The following is a 21,279-nucleotide window of genomic DNA, read 5'->3' as shown; positions in this document are numbered from 1 at the left end:
CGCATGGCAGCATGACCTTACGCATTAATTGCTAGTAGGATTTTACGCGTAAACCTATAACGTAATAACATGAATTACGGTATACTTGCGCGTAATTGCGTAAGTGCTATGCGTAATTATAGACATGTACCGAAATTGACTGTCTATGCCGTAAGCGTAATTTCGTAATGCGTAATAGCGTAAAATTACGCGTAATGATCCGTAAGCGTAGCTTTCTCCATTACGACCAGCACTGCTCAAAACCAGGGCTGTGGAGTCGGTCCAAAAATCCACCGACTCCGACTCCTCAGTTTAGGATTCCACCGACTCCGACTCCTCGACTCCGACTCCTCTAATTTGCATATTACAATTTTGTTGATTAAAAGTATGTAACATGAAATTCGTCTCTTAACTGCCAACGCTTAGGAATTTTACAAGACAACTGAAGTGAGAAGGATATGGAGACTGCCATATTTATTCCCTTTAGACTAAAACTAGTCCTTGGTAAGAGTACTTGTAAAAGGTACAAACCGAAACAAAGAACATCTATCAGGCCCTAGGCAATGTAAGTGTGGGTACATGTAAGAATGATGTGCAGGTACTCTGCAGGGGAATGAGGGGATTCTTTCTCTATTACACATTCTTCATGCACAATCTGAACAAGGTTTATGGGTGACAGACAACACCTCTGTGTTCAATGTGCACAGCATACTCAGTGGAGTCCCTGCAGCTCTGTGGGGAGTGCATATGTAGAGTATAGTACTACTGTGTAACAAAGTAAACCTGAGACAGATGAAATTAAAGTTTTATACATACCTGGGGCTTCCTCCAGCCGCCTTCAGGATAATCAGTCCCTCGTTGTCCTCCTCCACCACCTGGATCTTCTGCTATGAGTCCAGGTACTTGAGCCAGTCGGGCGTAGTGCGCATGCACACACTCCGCCGCCAGGAGCATACTACACCTGTGCAGCACTATTGCGCAGGTGCAGAATGTTCCTGGCTGTGGGAGCGGCATGCGGCCGGACAGCGCTGACTGGCTGAATTACCAGGACTCATAGCAGAAGATCCAGGTGGTGGAGGACAGCGAGGGACTGATTAGCCTGAAGGGGGCTGGAGAAAGCCCCAGGTATGTATAAAACTTTACTTTTCATCCGTCTCAGGTACCCTTTAATTTGTAGTCACCAAACCAAATTTTAACAACATATCAAATTATTTGATTTCATCAGCAAAGGAAGTGCATACATTTGCATAAATCAGCATCAGTGCAGAATTATTTCCATCTCATTGACCATCTCTATTAGTGACACAGCTACACATCAGGCTTTATTCTTACAGCATAGATGTTATTTAGTATATATAAGAGATTCCTGTGTACACATCATATATACAGTCACAATCAGATGTGTATATCTGACATTAAAAATACGGGGACTGCTTTATTGAAGCAGCACAAGTAACTAATTTTGATTGGTTTATTTCATTTTTGTGGACTAAGCACAGCTATTACTGTATATATACTGTATATATACATTATTTTTAATGACTATTATCTGAGAAATAGAACATTTTATCATATTTTCTATTTTAATTACAATTACAAATTCATTAGGAGTCGGTGCATTTTTTCCCGACTCCGACTCCAGGCACCCAAAATTGCCCGACTCCACGACTCCGACTCCACAGCCCTGCTCAAAACGCAACCCGAAATCCATTTATTTATCCCCGAGTGCCACACAACCAATTATACTGAAACCTGGAGGTTTAGTTAAACCTGAGATCGGGAAATAAAAAATGTATACATACCTGGGGCTTCCTCCAGCCCCCTCCATGCCGATCGATCTGACCCCGCCGTCTTCCGCTGCCTGCAGCCTCCACAACTGGCCCCGATAAGTCGTCCATTCGGGGTCAGTCGGGGCAGACGCAGTCTGACTGTGTGCACTCCCCAGTCTCGCTCCTGTCGCCTGGCGGACGCGGAATGCTCCTGGCCGCAGGAGGAAGACGAGGGAGAACGTGCAGCCTGGACAGAGGACTTTTCGGTGCCAATTGCAAAAGAACCAGGAGACTGAGGACGGCGGTGTGGGAGAGATCAGGCCAGAGGGGGCTGGAGGAAGCCCCAGGTATGTATACATTTTTTATTTTCCTTTATCTCAGGGTCACTTTAAGAAAACACACTTCATACATTAAAGGTCACTCTACAGTTAAATAATAATTCCTATATTTGCATTGCGCTTTACTCCTGTCGGACTCAAAGCACTTGCAAGGCAGCCACTAGAGAGTGCGCTCTATAGGGAGTAGCAGTGTTAGGGAGTCTCGTCCAAAGAACTCCTTACTAAATAGGAAGAGCAAGGATTTAAACCCAGGTCTCCTACGTCAGAGGCGGAGCCATTAAAGGATCACTGTCACGAAAATTATAAAATTTATAACAATGTAAACACATACAAATACATTTCTTCCAGAGTAAAATGAGCCATATGTCACGGAACAGCCGTGAGAAATGCAGGTGAATCTAGAGAATTCACAGTCGATTTCCTGATCGCTCCCTGTCGGATCTGTGCAGTCGGGCAAGCGATCAGAAAACGACACTTGTGTTTTTTTAATCCAGAGATCTGTTCCCCTGTGAGCAAAGCATTCCCCTCACCCCTCAGGAATGCCTCACCCCTCAGGAATGTCGCACGTGGCCACATTCCCTGCAGGGACCAGCTCCTTTCCCCCCACAGCCAGATGGCCCCATGAAAAGAACCAGGAAACTGGCTCTCCAGGGGGACTATGATAAAGCAGCCTGAGCGGCACCGACCAGGCAGATATGAAAACCTGTGGGATAGGGTTTCTAACCTATTAAATGGAGAGACCGTATATCGCACAGCTATAAAATTCATATAGTCTTCTTCTTTAAAGTCTGCCCCACGTGCTGATATGAAATTCATCGCCATAGCCCGTCCAGTTATTGCGGTATGAATCTTCTCAGGAACCTGACCCGCTGCACTAGCCATGTCTGATGTCATATTAATTGGTATTTTCCGACAAGTATGAATCTGCTATCCCCCTAAATATGACATGTATCGTTCATGAGTTTAGCCCTAAAATCTCTCAGAGGGAATGAACTGTCATTGGGTGGTAACTCAGAGGGGGCCGGCATTGCCACACCCCCAAACCAGCTTCATCAAAAGCACATGGCCAGCAGGCGGGCCCTCAGTCCTCCACCCCGAAACATCATCCTGATTTCATCTGTGCCAGCTTGAGGATATGCTGGCATCCACCTGGTCTGAACTCTGATTGAAACCAAGAACTTTACAAGTTTTCCCACAAAAGGACATCTTTCCAGGAACTAAGGATTTTTTTCTCCCCTTTATTTTCATACTGTTATCATCTCATGTCTCAATAATTGTTGATTTTATTAATTTTCTGTATATATTAATTATTTATATTGCCGTGAATAAAGACTTTACCAAAGTCATTCACTGTCCCGCTACCCTATTATTCAGCATACACAGAAACTGAACTCAGATCTCTGAAGAGACGCTACTATTGTTGATAACTAGACAGAATAGAGTGTGTTTAACCGTTTTTATTCGCAGGACTAGTCAGTCAGTCGCGTCCACTGGCCCATACCACTGGTGGTGGCAGTTATACCCTGAAATAGTGTGTACGTTGTAATTACCATACCTCACAGGCTCCCTTCTGGTCGGGCTGCTGCCCAAGTTCCGTCGATTTCCGTGCACCGAGTGCGACCACAGCTTGCATGATTGGTGTGCTGAAACCGATTGGAAGGCAATTTGCGGTCTGACCACTAGGGCTCCTGTGACACCATATATTACTATTCTCCTATGTTGCTGTCACTTACAGTAGGTAGTAGAAATCGGACAGAACCGACAGGTTTTAGACTTACCCATCTCCTCATGGGGGATTCTCAGGCCAGCATCATTGTATAAATCTTTTTCAGGGAACAATTTATAAAGAATAAAAGCCATGCTGAGAATGGAGATGGAGATGGACTAGTTCAAAGCCTTGGTTCTGTCAGATTTCTCCTACCTACTGTAAGTGACAGCAACATAGGAGAAGCGTTATTTATGGCTCCATTTACTCTGAAAGAAACATACCATACTTTTTATCTGTATATGGTTACATGTATTTAAAAGTTTACAATTTTGTTCCCATAGTGGTCCTTTAACTATTACAAAATGCAGCAATTACCCCCAAGTATGAAATGCAGAAATTACCAATTACTCAAGTGCTCCTCTGTCTCTGCAAGTTAACTTTCAGGAGAAGAGCAGGGAGGGATCAATGGGCAGTGAGGTGGAAGGTGTTAAAATATAGTGCTCTCTTACCTGCCTGCCTTTCTGCGCTGTACTAGCCCGGAGGTTTTCTGAGAGGAGGCGGAGTAAGGGGGGGGGGGGGAATTATTTGATATATGCCAGCACCACACATGATATAAGCCAGCACCACACATGCCCACAGAGAGGGCACAGAGTACCACCTCCGGCACGCATGCCATAGGTTTGCCACCACTGCCCTAAAGGAATATGTAACCCTGAACAAAAGCCAACGCTAGAATGTACATGCAACATCTTGGAAGATTCAATTGATCTGTGGTACTTGTGCAATTGATGGCAAACGCATTGAGATTAATGCTCATCAGACCTGTAATACAGGTAATCTTCTTATTTTCACGTATAGCTTATTTACCCGATTCAGGGCAAGACACCTCCTGAGGAAGTGAAGTTTACCTTCACGAAACACATCGGGCATAGTGCTCGTCCCTATCTGTTCTTTTTATAAATTGGTTAACAGATACTTACAGTGGCTAATTGGGAGGGTGACAGACTCCTCTCAGCCACAAAAAGACAAATGCTGTCTTCCCCTATGTGGTCTGTAATAACCAATTATGGAGGATTACTGTGATCGCTATTCTATGCATATAATTGCTGTGTAAGTGGATGGCAGTAAACAGTTTAGCTGAAATCTACTGAGCCGGAGTTTGCAGTGTAGAGTATGGATTGGCCACTAGCCAATAGAATTCCAGTCGGGATGGATTGATGGGCATGGTACTGAGCTGTATTTGGCCCATGTTTGCCTAGCTCTGGGCCTTCCATGCTTTGTTGTGCAGCGCTCACATGCTGGGCACAGAGTATACGCAATGGACACAGTAAACACGCACGCTTACGTGTGGGAAATTAATGTCAGCCTGCAGATCCCGCTCACTTCAGGTCAGCACATCTGCATTACATTAACGTGTGTTAAAGTGTAACAACCCGCTAGTTTCCTAATTATTGATGTACATGTGTCCAGCGCTGTGCATACAACCTTAATGGCGAACTCTGCTGCAGGGTCATATGAATCTACTTTTGGGCATTGCGATGAGATACGAGGTGGGCAGAGGATCGCACCGCAATGCTTCCCTCAGGTATAAAACCGGCCTAAATTTGCTGGAGCCAGGCTGAAATCTTATTGGAGTGGCACGTGGCTTCCTGTAGTGACCTCTGGGAGGGGGCGTGGCACGTGGCTTCCTGTAGTAACCTCTGGGAGGGGGCGTGGCACATGGCTTCCTGTAGTAACCTCTGGAAGGGGGCGTGGCACATGGCTTCCTGTAGTAACTTCTGGGAGGGGGCGAGGCACATGGCTTCCTGTAGTAACTTCTGGGAAGGGGCGTGGCACATGGCTTCCTGTAGTAACTTCTGGGAGGGGGAGTGGCACGTGGTTTCCCGTAGTAACCTCTGGGAGGGGGTGTGGCACATGGCTTCCTGTAGTAACCTCTGGGAGGGGGCGTGGCACATGGCTTCCTGTAGTAACTTCTGGGAGGGGTCGAGGCACATAGTTTCCTGTAGTAACCTCTGGGAGGGGGCGAGGCACATGGATTCCTGTAGTAACTTCTGGGAGGGGGCGAGGCACAGCACATGGCTTCCTGTAGTAACTTCTGGAAGGGGGCGTGGCACTTGGCTTCCTGTAGTAACCTCTGGGATGGGGCGTGGCACATGGCTTACTGTAGTAAGGTCTGGGAGGGGGCGTGGCACATGGCTCCCTGTAGTAACTTCTGGGAGGGGGAGTGGCACATGGCTTCCTGTAGTAACTTCTGGGAGGGGGCGTGGCCAGGGCCGGATTTCTGGCAAGGCCACATAGGCCATGGCCTAGGGCACCAGAAGTTTAGGGGCGGCTCAGTGAGGGGCAGGAAAGCTGTTCTATGCAGTCATCCCTATCTACAAGAACAGATTTAACCTTTGAACTCTCTTTCCTGTACTTGTGTCATCCCTGCAAGACCTGCAAGCTCTATCCTGCAGGTACACATCAGCCTAACTCTCATGGTGATGCAACGGGTCCATCATTAATGAGATGGCAAGCATAACATAAAATTTAAAAACATAACTTCTAATCTATACACGTATTACTAAAATAGCCATTGTCTGTGGCACCAATGATGGAAAGTAAAGCGAATTCTAATTGGGGCACACAGAGATAACAACCATACAGATGGTATAGTTGGCCTTGGGCGGTAAAAAGTACAAATCCGGCCCTGGGCGTGGCACATGGCTCCCTGTAGTAACTTCTGGGAGGGGGCAAGGCACAGCACATGGCTCTCTGTAGTAACTTCTGGGAGGGTGTGTGGCACATGGCTTCCTGTAGTAACCTCTGGGAGGGGGCGTGGCACATGGCTCCCTGTAGTAACTTCTGGGAGGGGGTGAGGCACAGCACATGGCTTCCTGTAGTAACTTCTGGGAGGGGGCGAGGCACGTGGCTTTCTGTAGTAACCTATAGGAGAGGGCGTAGCACATGGCTTCCTGTAGTAACTTCTGGAAGGGGGAGTGGCACATGGCTTCCTGTAGTAACCTCTGGGAGAGGGTGTGGCACATGGCTTCCTGTAGTAACTTCTGGGAGGGGGAGTGGCACATAGCTTCCTGTAGTAACTTCTGGGAGGGGGAGTGGCACATGGCTTCCTGTAGTAACTTCTGGGAGGGGGCGTGGCACATGGCTCCCTGTAGTAACTTCTGGGAGGGGGAGTGGCACATGGCTTCCTGTAGTAACCTCTGGGAGGGGGTGTTGCACATGGCTTCCTGTAGTAACTTCTGGGAGGGGTTCGTGGCACATGGCTTCCTGTAGTAACTTCTGGGAGGGGGCGAGGCACAGCACATGGCTTCCTGTAGTAACTTCTGGGAGGGAGCGAGGCACATGGCTTCCTGTAGTAACCTCTGGGAGGGGGCGAGGCATATGACTTCCTGTAGTAACTTCTGGGAGGGGGCGTGGCACGTGGCTTCCTGTAGTAACTTCTGGGAGGGAGAGAGGCATATGGCTTCCTGAAGTAACCTCTGGGAGGGGGCGGGGCACATGACTTCCTGTAGTAACTTCTGGGAGGGGACGTGGCACATGGCTTCCTGTAGTAACTTCTGGGAGGGGGCGAGGCACATGGCTTCCTGTAGTAACCTCTGGGAGGGGGCGTGGCACATGGCTTGCTGTAGTAACTTCTGGGAGGGGGGCGTGGCAGATGGCCTCCTGTAGTAACTTCTGGGAGGGGGCGTGGCACATGGCTCCCTGTAGTAACTTCTGGGAGGGGGCGAGGCACAGCACATGGCTTCCTGTAGTAACTTCTGGGAGGAGTTGAGGCACATGGCTTCCTGTAGTAACTTCTGGGTGGGGGTGTGGCACGTGGCTTCCTGTAGTAACCTCTGGGAGGGGGTGAAGCACATGGATTCCTGTAGTAACCTCTGGGAGGGGGCGTGGCACCTGGCTCCCTGTAGTAACCTCTGGGAGGGGGCGTGGCACATGGCTTCCTGTAGTAAATTCTGGGAGGGGGCGAGGCACATGGCTTCCTGTAGTAACCTCTGGGAGGGAGCGTGGCACATGGCTCCCTGTAGTAACTTCTGGGAGGGGGCGTAGCACATGGCTTCCTGTAGTAACCTCTGGGAGGGGGTGTTGCACATGGCTTCCTGTAGTAACTTCTGGGAGGGGGCGTTGCACATGGCTTCCTGTAGTAACTTCTGTGAGGGGGCGTGGCACATGGCTTCCTGTAGTAACTTCTGTGAGGGGGCGTGGCACATGGCTTCCTGTAGTAACTACTGGGAGGGGGCGTGGCACATGGCTTCCTGTATAACCTCTGGGAGGGGGCGTGGCACATGGCTTCCTGTAGTAACTTCTGGGAGGGGGCGAAGCACATGGTTTCCTGTAGTAACCTCTGGGAGGGGGCGAAGCATGTGGCTTCCTGTAGTAACTTCTGGGAAGGGGTGTGGCACATGGCTTCCTGTAGTAACTTCTGGGAGGGGGCGCGGCACATGGCTTCCTGTAGTAACCTCTGGGAGGGGGCGAGGCACATGGCTTCCTGTAGTAACCTCTGGGAGGGGGCGAGGCACATGGCTTCCTGTAGTAACCTCTGGGAGGGGAACAAATGCTAGGGCTATCCTGGTCTGACCAGAAGCTGCGTTCTTCCGCAAACGACGTTTAGACCTTCAAGTTGGTAACGTTTTGATTCCCGTTTTATTTTTTATGCAAATATCCTTGTGTGTATCGTAACTTTTATCTTTGTAACTTTTTACTTTGTTTTGTAATCTTTTGTATATATTATTTTCTGCATTGTTCCACTTTTTTTCCTGGAATATTAAATCGTTATTTAATATGTTTGACTTCTGCTGTACTAAACTAACACTCATAGCCTAGAAGAGACTGAAGTGTAACGGTGTATAAGTCCATGCCTGATTGTATGACTGAGCAACACTACCGTATAAGATTGTAATTGCATTGTGTGTATGGGGCACTTCTGCGCTCGACACAAGAGTGGTGGAGTGGCTAACAGTATCGTTCGGAACAACTGTTAGTGGTTTTGCTTCACTACAGTGTAAGATTGCAACTGTGTATGTGTGCGTGGCGTTCTTGTATTCAGCCTAAAGCGCAAAGCTGACCTGAGTACGAAAACGCGGATTGCGTGCTGAGCACTCGACAGCAGAGTGGACGTGTCTAGCAACAGCTAGTGGTGGCAGTGAGAAGTGTTTGAGGGGTCCCAGCCTTGTTTTTAGCTTGAATAAGGCTGCTTCCCCTCTCGATCTGGTCAAACCTGCAGTCGGGAACCGTATACGCAGGCGTGCCGGTTCCTGACAGGGGGCGTGGCACATGGCTTCCTGTAGTACTAGTAACTTATGGGAGGGGGCGTGGCACATGGCTTCCTGTAGTACTAGTAACTTCTGGGAGGGGGCGTGGCACATGGCTTCCTGTAGTACTAGTAACTTATGGGAGGGGGCGTGGCACATGGCTTCCTGTAGTACTAGTAACTTATGGGAGGGGGTGTGGCACATGGCTTCCTGTAGTAACTTCTGGGAGGGGACAGAGTCTCACGCAGCCAGAAAGCTCACTTTTCTGGCATTAGCCAAACCAAGCTGGTGCCCGATTACCAAGACTCTACTGTAGTATAAACAGATTGTAAAGGTGAACTCTCATTCTACATGGAAGTGGTAATATTGGCCAAGATTGGATGTGTACGTAGGGTGAGAATTCATGAGGTAAGTTTGTGACTCCCGCGCCTTGGTAACATCCCCTTACACTGACTCTCCCGGCTCACCCCCAGAGCTCACACTCACCGTTTGCTGCAGGTCTGGGATCACGATCCGGATGACCATGGTGTTGGTCTGAATGTCCTCCAGCCTGCTGGTGGGTCGCTGGGCTGTGGCCCGGATGGTGTCATAGATGGTCTCCTCCTTGGAGCTGTCAGATTCGGACTCCATTGAGTAGTCTGAGAAGCTCTGCGCCATCTCATCTTCACTGGAGGTGGGACTACGCGGCATCTTCTGTGTCTCTCACCATAAAGACCTGCAGAGAGGCGGGAAACACATGAGCGTGGCGGTTATTAAAGGAGAACTCTGCAGAGCACAAAACCCTATCCAAGCTCAAAACACAAATATGCATCGTGAAAAGCAGGACAAGACTCCGCCATAATATTCAATAAGAATGCGGTGTCCTACTTTTTATTACCTATACAAGTGTCCTATCTGCTTCTGTACACAAGTCATTTTGTCTATTTACAAATCGCAGTGGTGTGTAATTTCCCCGGAATCCAGCAATATGTATTTTTTTCCTCCTCCATTGGAAATCACAAATGCAGACGGACCCCAGCGAATGATCAGAGCATGCGCTAATCGTATTGCAAAGACCACTCTGTAGGTAGAGGAAATCGTAAGGGATTATCCAGTGTGAAACGCCCTTATGGCGAACTTGAACTCAGAACTTCTTCTCTGCTCTACAAGATAAGCAACAGCATATTAACCTTAGAAAAACATCTATTTATTGCTGATGATACAAATCCTGCAATGAATCTGCAGTGTGTCTACTCCCTGCTTTCGTGGAAGCAGCCATAGGTTTAACATCCTGTGTTTACAAATTAGCTGCTCTGCCGAGGCAGCCAGCTAACACAGCTGAGAGATAAAATTACAGTTGTGATTAGTCACAGGTGATTGATTAGTCACAGGTGATTAGTCACTGACCAGCAGCTGCAGGTCCATCACAGCCTGCCAAGCGGGCCATTGAATGGTTTAGGTTGCACTGCAATCCTAGGGGGTCTTATTTCTCACTGCTTTCTTTCTCCCAGTGCTCATTCTTCACTGCTCTTGTCCTATCCTTCCTTTCTGTCCTCTCCTCTCTCTCTTCCCCAGGACAGACTTGGGGGCATCTGATTTAAATTATCGCTGGAGAAGCGTTTGAGAGCCATAGACGGCAGCGGATGTCCCCCTGGTCCTTTCTCCTGGGTACATTCTTACGGACCCCTCTAGCTATGCCTTTTACTCTACTCTATGCCTTGTATATGCATGTAACTACTGTATATATCTAATGTCTGTATATGTATGCACTGTTTCTAAGGGCACAGTAAAAAAAAAGTAAACAGGCACTACACTGCTAGTGCTTCCCACTCCTGGTAGAGCATGCACTGTGTATATACTGTATATCTACTGTACCCAATGTATGCTTACTGTACCACCACCAACCCTGTCTGTGCCAAAATCAATTCCGGGTACACAAGTACATTTGAAATCGGCGTCGGTAGAGTTGGGTGCAGGCTACAGCGGTATATGGCTGGTCCTGCTTCTGCACAAGTCCCGGCCGATTTAATTACTATTTCCCCTCCAGGCCGACATGGATAGTGGGGGAATGAAATAATTCGGCTTCCAGCGATTGCTGGAGGCCGAATTATTATGTTTTTAAGCAACCTCGGCTCCGCCTTCTGACGGCGCCGTCGTTACTCACTGAGCGCTACAATAGGAGTGATTCCCATTATAGTCTATGGAGGCGCCGGCTACGCCAAAATCTAGCAGTGCTGAAAAGCACTGCTCCGCACTCACGTTGTACTTGGCAAAATAATTGATTCGGATTCTGAGATGAGAGGGAATTACACAGGCTAAACTCTCTAAATACATACAGGGTGCATTTCTCTGCGTTGTCCTTCTGTCCTGTGCAAGAGTTCAGCTCCACTTTAAGGGCTCCGCCACACTCTACAATGCTAGTAAAATGCCAGGGAAATAGTAAGATGCCAGGAGCACTGTGTAAACACCATTGTTGTCACAGAGGTCGGCTGACACTACAAGCTCTGCGCTGGCAGCTTCTCTCATACTTCCATTGAAGGCATTTTTTGAAGTCAGGGTGATGTAAACTCACCTCACAGAAAACAATGGTATTTACACAGTCCAAACGTTCAGCAGGACCTGTAAGTCGCCACTAATCACTTTCACTGCAAAACAGTCTGTAGAAAGCACCTGACCTGACTGGGGTGATGAGATAAACATGTCCATGCAGTACCAGTGCGGTGCGCACACACCTCTGGCTGATGTCGCCCGTTGAGGTTTGGTACCCGCTCTTTCGGGCGTCGCCGCTGGGATGGGCTGCACAGATGTGAAGTCAGATGTATAGCTGATGGCACTTTGTGCTTCACAGAAGCTGGAATGGACATACCGCGCATGCAGAGTGACCGATGGGTCAAAGGTCGCTGACATTGGGATCTGCACACATGCCCACACCAGTGTATGGACTCCATTTCCCCACCACTGTTCACCTCGGATATCTTTATTCTCCATATAATTATTCAACCTTCCTTTATTTGACAGTTACAAACCACCCAGTGAGCTCGAGGAGAACCAGAACTCCCAGGCGTGTGTAAGGGGGCTACAGAGGACCAAAAAGCCCTCTTACTAAAATGTTATGTAAAACAGAAGTTTGCCCTCTTAATACAGAAGGCATTTGTGATAATTCAGGTTGGAGTGAGCATATGATGACTCCCACAATGCACCACTGCCTAATACACACACAGGAGGATTTGGATATTCAGCAGTGATGTATTGTGCGAGACCTCATAGAGTCACACCAACCTGAATTATTGCAAATACCTTCTGTTTTAAGAAGGCACACTTTTGTTTTATTTGAAAGTAAGTTACAATACCGCTTAGTTATGTCACATACAGGTGTTTCAAAGGGCTGTGCATGAGACAGAAAAAAAGCATGCTGCTGCTTACAATCAGTGCAGCTGTCACCTAAGCTCCCCACAAACAGTGCTGCTCTGTGAATATCAGAGATGCCTCAAGGTGCGGTCTCAGCTGCTTCATCTTCCATTGCTACGCCAAAACGCACGTATGGACGAAGTCTACAAAACATCGCTGCTGCTCACTGGACTTGTATCCTTATCAGGCTCCAGTATTGCTGTAAGAATTTACTCTTTTCTAAACTTGTAAGACACCTGCCAGGTGTTTTTATTAATGAGAGCGTTATTACTGATGCATATCTATTCATTGCTGGAGCACCGGGTAATTAATATCACTTATCACAAAACATTTCCATATCACTTTTACCTAAAATGCTCCACGAAGCCTCCGGCGACCGAAAGGCGGGCCTCAGCCTGAGCGCTTGAATTATGGTAATTATTGCCAAGACGTCTCGTATGAATTAGAGAGATCGGGAATATCTGCATTATGAATTGCCGTCTGATTACCGAGCCTCTGAATAACCGTTTAATCATGCAAATTGTGACTGGCCTTTATAAGAAAATCTGATCGCTTCTCGTAAAGAAATTAAAAGAAAATTATTTATGATTCATTCACCTGTCTTCCATCTGCTCTGGCCACAGCACCATAAGACATTAGCTTCATAGGAAGTATAAGAGCCCAGACTCAAAGCCACTTAAAAGCTGTTGTGCTATAAAAGCTCTACTCAACTCTACTTAGCCTGATCATTAATCTGTTTACTATGCACTGTACACTGCTGCATTACAAATGCACAGTCCTTAAAGGTCCACTGTCACAAAAATCTTAAATTTTTGAATATACGTAAACATATAACGATAAGAAGTACTGGCACATTTTTTCCAGAGTAAAATGAGCCATAAATGACTTTTCTCCTATGTTGCTGTCACTTACAGTAGGTAGTAGAAATCTGACAGAACCAACAGGTTTTGGACTAGCCTATCTCCTCATGGGGGATTCTCAGTCTTCTTTATTTTCAAAAGCACTTAGTGAATGGTAGTTGCTCCATCCAACTGCCACAAAAGTGTACGCTGAGCAATGTGGCTGGCCAGCATCTTTTTATAAATCATTTTCAGAGAGAGTGTCTTTATAATGGCTAAAGGCCATACTGAGAATCCCCCAATCGCAGCAAAAGGTGGTTCTACAAAGTATTGACTCAGGGGGCTGAATAATTACGCACACCCCACTTTGCAGTTATTTATTTGTAAAAAATGTTTGGAATGATGTATGATTTTCGTTCCACTTCTCACATGGACAGCACTTTGTATTGGTCTTTCATGTGGAATTCCAATAAAATTGATGCATGTTTGTGGCAGTAATGTGACAAAATGTGGAAAACTTCAAGGGGGCCGAATACTTTTGCAACCCACTGTACTTCATATTTATATGTGTTTACATATATTTTACATTTTAAGATTTTTCGTGACAGAGGTCCTTTAATCCTGACCTAAAGCAGAATAAAAAGAATACTAAAAATTCACAGCAAACGATATAGATGGAGGCTAACAAAGTTTCCCCCGCCATGCTCCCAGTCATAGAAACACACATCTACACTGGGCATGTGCGATTAATGTCCGGGCATGCCCAGTAGAACAAGGCCGCTCATGCGCAGCTTTTCCTCTCTGTGTACAAGCAAGGAGGATTCAAATCCTGGTTACCTGTGTTAGAGGAAGAGCCCTTAAGCATGCCACTACGGCACCAAAAAAAGAAGAAATGCATTAAGTAGAGGAGAGCCCCATGTGGGACGCGTCAGGTTCAAGGGCCCAGGGCCGGTTCTAGTTACACTGAGGCTCCCAGGCAGAACTAACCTGGGGGAGGGGGCCCTGACAACCCCCCCCCCCCCCCCCCCCCAAAGTAGCACCTCTGGTCCCTTCTTTGCTGCCAAATTCCTGCCTGGGTATCATTTCATCATTGAAAGAGTATTTGGCAGTAAAGTGACTCACCTGCCCAGCGTTCCTCCATCAGTCCATGGCTCTGTGCATTACCATCTTCATCCTCATAGGGGCGCCTCTCCTCCATGCCCCATTGCATGCTATTATGTAATATGCTGACGGGACACTGAGAAGAGGCAGCCGGCAGGGGTGGAGACAGGAAAACACAGAGCCACAGAGTAATGGAGAAGCTCGCCAGCCGGGACAGGTGAGTCACTGCACTGCTGAGAACTCTGCAGGGGTCCCGGGGGGGAGGGGAAACCTGGGGAGGGCCCGGCAGCCAGCTTGGGGCAATTGCGAAGGTTGTCCATATGGTAGCACCGCCCCTGCAGGGGCCATAATAAGATTGCAGCCTGTGCATCCCCTACTGCCATGCCCCTGGTATTGACTCCGTTTAGATGACCGCACACCTGTACAGAAAAGTGCTTATTCCCTGAAATGCCGAGAAATCCGTATAACGTATACATTGCGGCTTATGCCACGAATAACACACGGAATTAGGCTAAGCAGTGACATTCTATAAATAAACTCAGCGATCGCCTCCACATTACCCACCCGAGCGATGCGAAGGTAACAGCGCCATTCTCTAACGCACCTCGTCTAATCGTCTGAGACAAACATAGCTGCCGCACATACAATCGGAGGTGGCTTTGATGGTGATATATTAAATAAAGCGGCGTTGATGCAGAAAGAGATGTTCCCTATTCTGGGTTAATGCCCAGCTGTGTCTGCCAGACAAAACATTTATCAAGGATAAAAAACAGCGCTATTCATTTCGCGGTCTACGGTCACCCGCCTAACGCCTACAGTCGCTGCAGATAAAAGCGGAGAAGAAAGCAGAGCGTCAGCGCGTCCGCACAAAGCAGGAGGTCTCTAACCTGCGGAACCTCACACAGCGGAGAAGTACAGGAGACTCCGACTACAGAAGAGAACTCTCCGAACAACTTACTGCAGAACGCGCTGCTTAAAGGGGATAGGAACTCAGAACTTCCTCTCTGCTCTGATAGATAAGCATCAGCACAATAACCTGTACAGAAAAACATTTGTTACAGCTGATACAAATTCTGCAATAAATCTGCAGTGTGTATACTTCCTGCTTTCATGGAAGCAGACAGAGGGTTATCATCCTGTGCTTACAAATTAGCTGCTTTGCCGTGGCAGCCAGTTGACGCAGCTGAGAGATTAAATTACACTTGTGATGAGTCACAAATGAGGGGGGATTACACAGGCTAAATACATACAGGGGACATTTCTCTATGTTTCCATCTGTCCTATGCAAGAGTTCAGGTCCACTTTAATATCTCACAGGAGAACACATTGGTTAATATCTCACCGCAATTCCTCTCTTAAAATAAAATAAAAAATCACTGAAATTTAAGGCCACATTTCCTATATTGATCTCACAAAACGTTGATTCTTTGAGGTGGGATTATACTCAGAAAACTAAAATTTCAGTAACTACAGTTAGTTACTGTACATAAAATAATATTTGAAAGCATTCAGGGCAAGAGAAGCTTGCTTACCTCAAATGCAATCATTGTCGGCTGAAGCTCTCTGCCTATGTGTCTTCCCTCTGTCCCCTCCCTCTGCTGAAATGACTCAGCTGTTGCCATGGTGATGCATCTGTTCAGCAGGTGAAGGGGGTAGAGTGAAGACGCATGCCTCAGAGAGCTTTAACCAGCAATGATTACATTTCACAATGTCCAATTATAGGAAATCTTCTCTTGCGCTCTAAAGAGAAAATAAAGGTTTTTACACACAAGGAATGTGTGGCAATGCTTTTAAATGTTCTTTTATATAACTAAGGGCTGAGACCCACTAGGTGCGCTTTATCGATGCTTGCCGATCGCCGGTGAACAGCAAAGCACTATGGCAGAGAATCCCTATGGGGGTGGTGCCATACTGCTTGCAGCATATTGGTAGCGATCCCATAGGGATCGCATCAGTTGCTACAGTAGCAAAATCACAAAATTTCCTCGATTATGCAAATCGTGGGCACTTTGCGCTTCTGCAAAGCACCCATAGAGGGTCCCAGCCATAGGAGTAGTTACTGAAATTTTAGCTTATGGAGTATACTCCCACTTTAACCTCCTGAGCGGTATGGACGAGCTCAGCTCGTCCATCACCGCCGGAGGCTGCCGCTCAGGCCCTGCTGGGCCGATTTTTATCAAATAAAGTGCAGCACACGCAGCCGGCACTTTGCCAGCCGCGTGTGCTGCCTGATCGCCGCCGCTCTGCGGCGATTCGCCGCGAGCAGCGGCGAAAGAGGGCCCCCCTAGCCGCCTGAGCCCTGCGCAGCCGGAACAAAAAGTTCCGGCCAGCGCTAAGGGCTGGATCGGAGGCGGCTGACGTCAGGACGTCGGCTGACGTCCATGACGTCACTCCGCTCGTCGCCATGGCGACGATCTAAGCAAAACAAGGAAGGCCGCTCATTGCGGCCTTCCTTGTTTATTATGGGCGCCGGAGGCGATCGGAAGAACGCCTCCGGAGCGCCCTCTAGTGGGCTTTCATGCAGCCAACTTTCAGTTGGCTGCATGAAATAGTTTTTTTTTAATTAAAAAAAAACCCTCCCGCAGCCTCCCTGGCGATCTCAATAGAACGCCGGGGAGGTTAAAGAATACCTGAGGTGACGTGTGACATGATGAGATAGACATGGGTATGTACAGTGCCTAGCACACATATAACTAGGCTGTGTTCCTTTTTTTTTTCTCTGCAGGAAAGAGTTAAATATCAGGTATGTAAGTGGCTGACTCAGTCCTGACTCAGACAGGAAGTGACTACAGTGTGACCCTCACTGATAAGAAATTCCCCTTTTTATCTCTTTCTTGCTCTCAGAAGCCATTTCCTGCTAGGAATGTGTTTTATAGTTGGAATTTATTATCAGTGAGGGTCACACTGTAGTCACTTCCTGTCTGAGTCAGGAACACAGCATAGTTATCTGTGTGCTAGGCACTGTACATACACATCATGTCATGTCACCTCGGGTATCCTTTAAATGAATTATGCATGAAACATTGTAAGTGTTGAATTTGGCTTTTGCCAGCATTAGGTGTCCAGGACACAAACTAAACTCAAAGACAAATTAGCTATCGGGTGCATGCAGAGCAGGTCCTCTTTATTTTGACTCACAAATAGTTTTACTAATAATATGCATAAAACCTAATAAAGTGCAGTATTCATATAAAAAACACACCCCCTGCATCCAATCACATGTTCACCAAGCTGCGATCTACCCAGTCTATGCAGGCTGCTGTCCTCTGAGTGTAAACAAGCCCAGCTTTTTATCCACAATTCTGTCCCGATGAGACAAACAACAAGTATTAGAAAGGCAGGAAAGCTGATAAAAATGATCCTATTACATGATGAGGAGTTATAATACACAACAATGGCGTCAAACTCCATAGATGTAAGACAACAGCCCGATCCCAATCCCAGATCGATTTAGTCACTGCAGCTTTAAGCCTGGTACACACTTTCAGGCCTGGAACCCACTACAAAACGCTATCGCTAATCGTAATCGCTAGCGTTTTGTATGAGCAGTCTCTAAGCGATTTCATGAGCGTTTTAGGGAAGCGATTTTAGAAAGTGTTATCAATTTGCCAGCGGTTGTGTAGCGATTAGCGTTTTAAAGTCTGATTGGTCCTTATTTTTAATTTTGTTACAATGTACAGTAACTTAAACCGCTAGCAAAATTGCACCGTGCAAGCTGTGATGAGCGATTACGCCTGCGATTATATACTTTACATTGAAGCGCAAACGCTAACAAAATGCTGCATGTCCTGCGATGGCGATTTTGCTAATCGCAATCGCTTCTGTGGAATTTGCACCATCCATTTACATTGGCAGAGCGTTTAGGGAAATCGCTAGCGATTTATCACGCTCCCTAAACACTCAAAAAAATCACTCCTGAGATTTGATTGGCCAATCACTGACCAATTTTACTTCCTCCTTGTAGTATAGTGGTCAACAGATACTGAATGCTATGAGCAGATTGTATAGCTAAACCCTCATACTACTTGGAGGTGGTAAATTTGGTCAGTGATTGGCCAAACATAATTGAAAGTGTGTAGCAGGCTTTATATGATGGGAGTACACAAACGTCACTCAGTCAGAGGGCTGGACCCAATCACAGAGCAGTCAGCATACAGAGGGGTGACATTAGTCTGATAAATGGCCTTTGCACGCAGTACATGGTTTATTTTACGTGACAGTCCTCGGCAGTGAAGCGTTCCATACACGCCGCGCTATATTCCCTCTGACACGCGGCCTCGTAAGAACAAGAGCCGTCTGTTTAGCACAAACAATGTAATGACACACACTTCCTCGTCAGGACAGGGATGTTACAATATTTTACAATAAATACTAATCAATGCGCTCATCAGCCAAATAAAACATGACCTGATTCCTGCGCTAGCAGCGAGGCAGACGGGACGGATAACCAGACCTGGCAATATCCATACACAATATACACAAAGCGTTACACGCTGGACCGCGGTTCCGGGCAGCCCAACCTACGTTCCGTGTAGGAGGTGTGATTGTTTTCTATAAAAGTCAGTTATTTAAAAGAACAACAACATTTTCTCTCCGGCAGATAAAGAAAATGTCTGGTAAATGTGACCTATCTGTGTGGAAGACTAATGTCCCAGCTGAGCAGTTTCAGCGCAGAAAGCTGGGCCTCTGCTCCGCCCACTCTGCATGCAGAACAGATGAGAGCCCGCCCATACAGCTAATTCCGTCTAACCAGGAAGTAGCAGGCAAGCATTGTGTAGCACATTCCCCTGCCAAATTCCCCTACATTGTACAATTCCCTGACCCTGCACATTTCCCCCACTTTGCACATTTCCCCTGCTCTGCACATTTCCACCACCCTGCACATTTCCCCCGCCCTGCACATTTCCCCCGCCCTGCACATTTCCACCGCCCTGCACATTTCCACCGCCCTGCACATTTCCACCGCCCTGCACATTTCCACCGCCCTGCACATTTCCCCCGCCCTGCACATTTCCACCACCCTGCACATTTCCACCACCCTGCACATTTCCACCACCCTGCACATTTCCACCACCCTGCACATTTCCACCACCCTGCACATTTCCACCACCCTGCACATTTCCACCACCCTGCACATTTCCACCGCCCTGCACATTTCCACCGCCCTGCACATTTCCCCCGCCCTGCACATTTCCCCCGCCCTGCACATTTCCCCCGCCCTGCACATTTCCCCCGCCCTGCACATTTCCCCCGCCCTGCACATTTCCACCACCCTGCACATTTCCACCACCCTGCACATTTCCCCCGCCCTGCACATTTCCCCCGCCCTGCACATTTCCCCCGCCCTGCACATTTCCCCCGCCCTGCACATTTCCCCCGCCCTGCACATTTCCACTAGAGATGTGGCGAACGGTTCCCGAACCGTTCGCCGGCGAACATCTCTAAATCCATGGGCCTCTTACTACTTCCGGCCCGTTGCCGGGCACTCTCTGCGCATGTGCGTGACGTCATGAGTGACGTCACGCTCATGCGCAGAGAGTGCCCGGCAACAGGAGCGCGATCTAGGACGCGCTCCGCCGGGCAGCGCAGGCGTACTACTCCGGGTCATTGCGACCCGGAAGTAGTAAGAGGCCCAGAGAGGTTCGCCAGGCGAACTGTTCGGCCCAACACTAATTTCCACCACCCTGCACATTTCCCCCACTTTGCACATTTCCCCAGCTCTGCACATTTCCACCGCCCTGCACATTTCCGCCACTTTGCACATTTCCCCCGCTCTGCACATTTCCACCGCCCTGCACATTTCCCCCGCTCTGCACATTTCCACCGCCCTGCACATTTCCCCCGCTCTGCACATTTCCCCCGCCCTGCACATTTCCCCCGCTCTGCACATTTCCACCACCCTGCACATTTCCCCCGCCCTGCACATTTCCCCCGCCCTGCACATTTCCACCACCCTGCACATTTCCACTAGAGATGTGGCGAACGGTTCCCGAACCGTTCGCCGGCGAACATCTCTAAATCCATGGGCCTCTTACTACTTCCGGGTCGCAATGACCCGGAGTAGTACGCCTGCGCTGCCCGGCGGAGCGCGTCCTAGATCGCGCTCCCGTTGCCAGGCACTCTCTGCGCATGTGCGTGACGTCATGAGTGACGTCACGCTCATGCGCAGAGAGTGCCCGGCAACAGGAGCGCGATCTAGGACGCGCTCCGCCGGGCAGCGCAGGCGTACTACTCCGGGTCATTGCGACCCGGAAGTAGTAAGAGGCCCAGAGAGGTTCGCCAGGCGAACTGTTCGGCCCAACACTAATTTCCACCACCCTGCACATTTCTACCACCCTGCACATTTCCCCCACCCTGCACATTTCCCCCACTTTGCACATTTCCCCAGCTCTGCACATTTCCACCGCCCTGCACATTTCCACCGCCCTGCACATTTCCTCCACTTTGCACATTTCCCCCGCTCTGCACATTTCCACCGCCCTGCACATTTCCTCCACTTTGCACATTTCCCCCGCTCTGCACATTTCCCCCGCTCTGCACATTTCCACCACCCTGCACATTTCCCCCGCTCTGCACATTTCCCCAGTCAGTGTGATTTCTGATCATGTGACCCATCCTTGTGATCTCTAAAACTTCCTAATCACAGCAATCGAAGAGAAAGTGTGCTGTATTCATATTTTTTTATACTCCTAACATGCCAACTAACTTTCTAGGAAGAGAAAGAGGCATCATTTTTAGCAAGAAACAAAACACTGGCGTTGAATCAAACACAGGGTAAGTCAGGCAGCTGCCAAGGGCCTGCTTTGTATCTAGGGGGTTCTCTCCTATCTCTTCCAAGACTACTTACCACATCTCCTTGTCAAAAGGCCAGGTGAGTAATGGTGGAGGAGGGGTGACACCCACCGAATG

At 48.2% G+C, this 21,279-nt stretch overlaps 1 protein-coding gene across 10 annotated transcripts in view; it reads right to left on the bottom strand.

Annotated features, from left to right (window-relative positions):
* Nucleotides 1-21,279, bottom strand: part of SHANK2 (SH3 and multiple ankyrin repeat domains 2) — a 992,023-nt gene that overhangs the window by 769,863 nt on the left and 200,881 nt on the right. For all 10 annotated transcript variants that reach the window (XM_068260601.1, XM_068260604.1, XM_068260605.1 and 7 more), the window contains one exon: nt 9,530-9,758. In XM_068260601.1, coding sequence (XP_068116702.1) covers nt 9,530-9,733 — 204 coding nt within the window. In that variant the 5' untranslated portion in view covers nt 9,734-9,758. The remainder of the gene's footprint in view (nt 1-9,529; nt 9,759-21,279) is intronic.

This window comes from Hyperolius riggenbachi, chromosome 11 (genome assembly GCF_040937935.1).
Source record: "Hyperolius riggenbachi isolate aHypRig1 chromosome 11, aHypRig1.pri, whole genome shotgun sequence".
NCBI lineage: Eukaryota > Metazoa > Chordata > Amphibia > Anura > Hyperoliidae > Hyperolius > Hyperolius riggenbachi.
The sequence above is the reverse complement of the archived record's forward strand: the minus strand, read 5'-3'. Positions and strand labels throughout refer to the sequence as shown.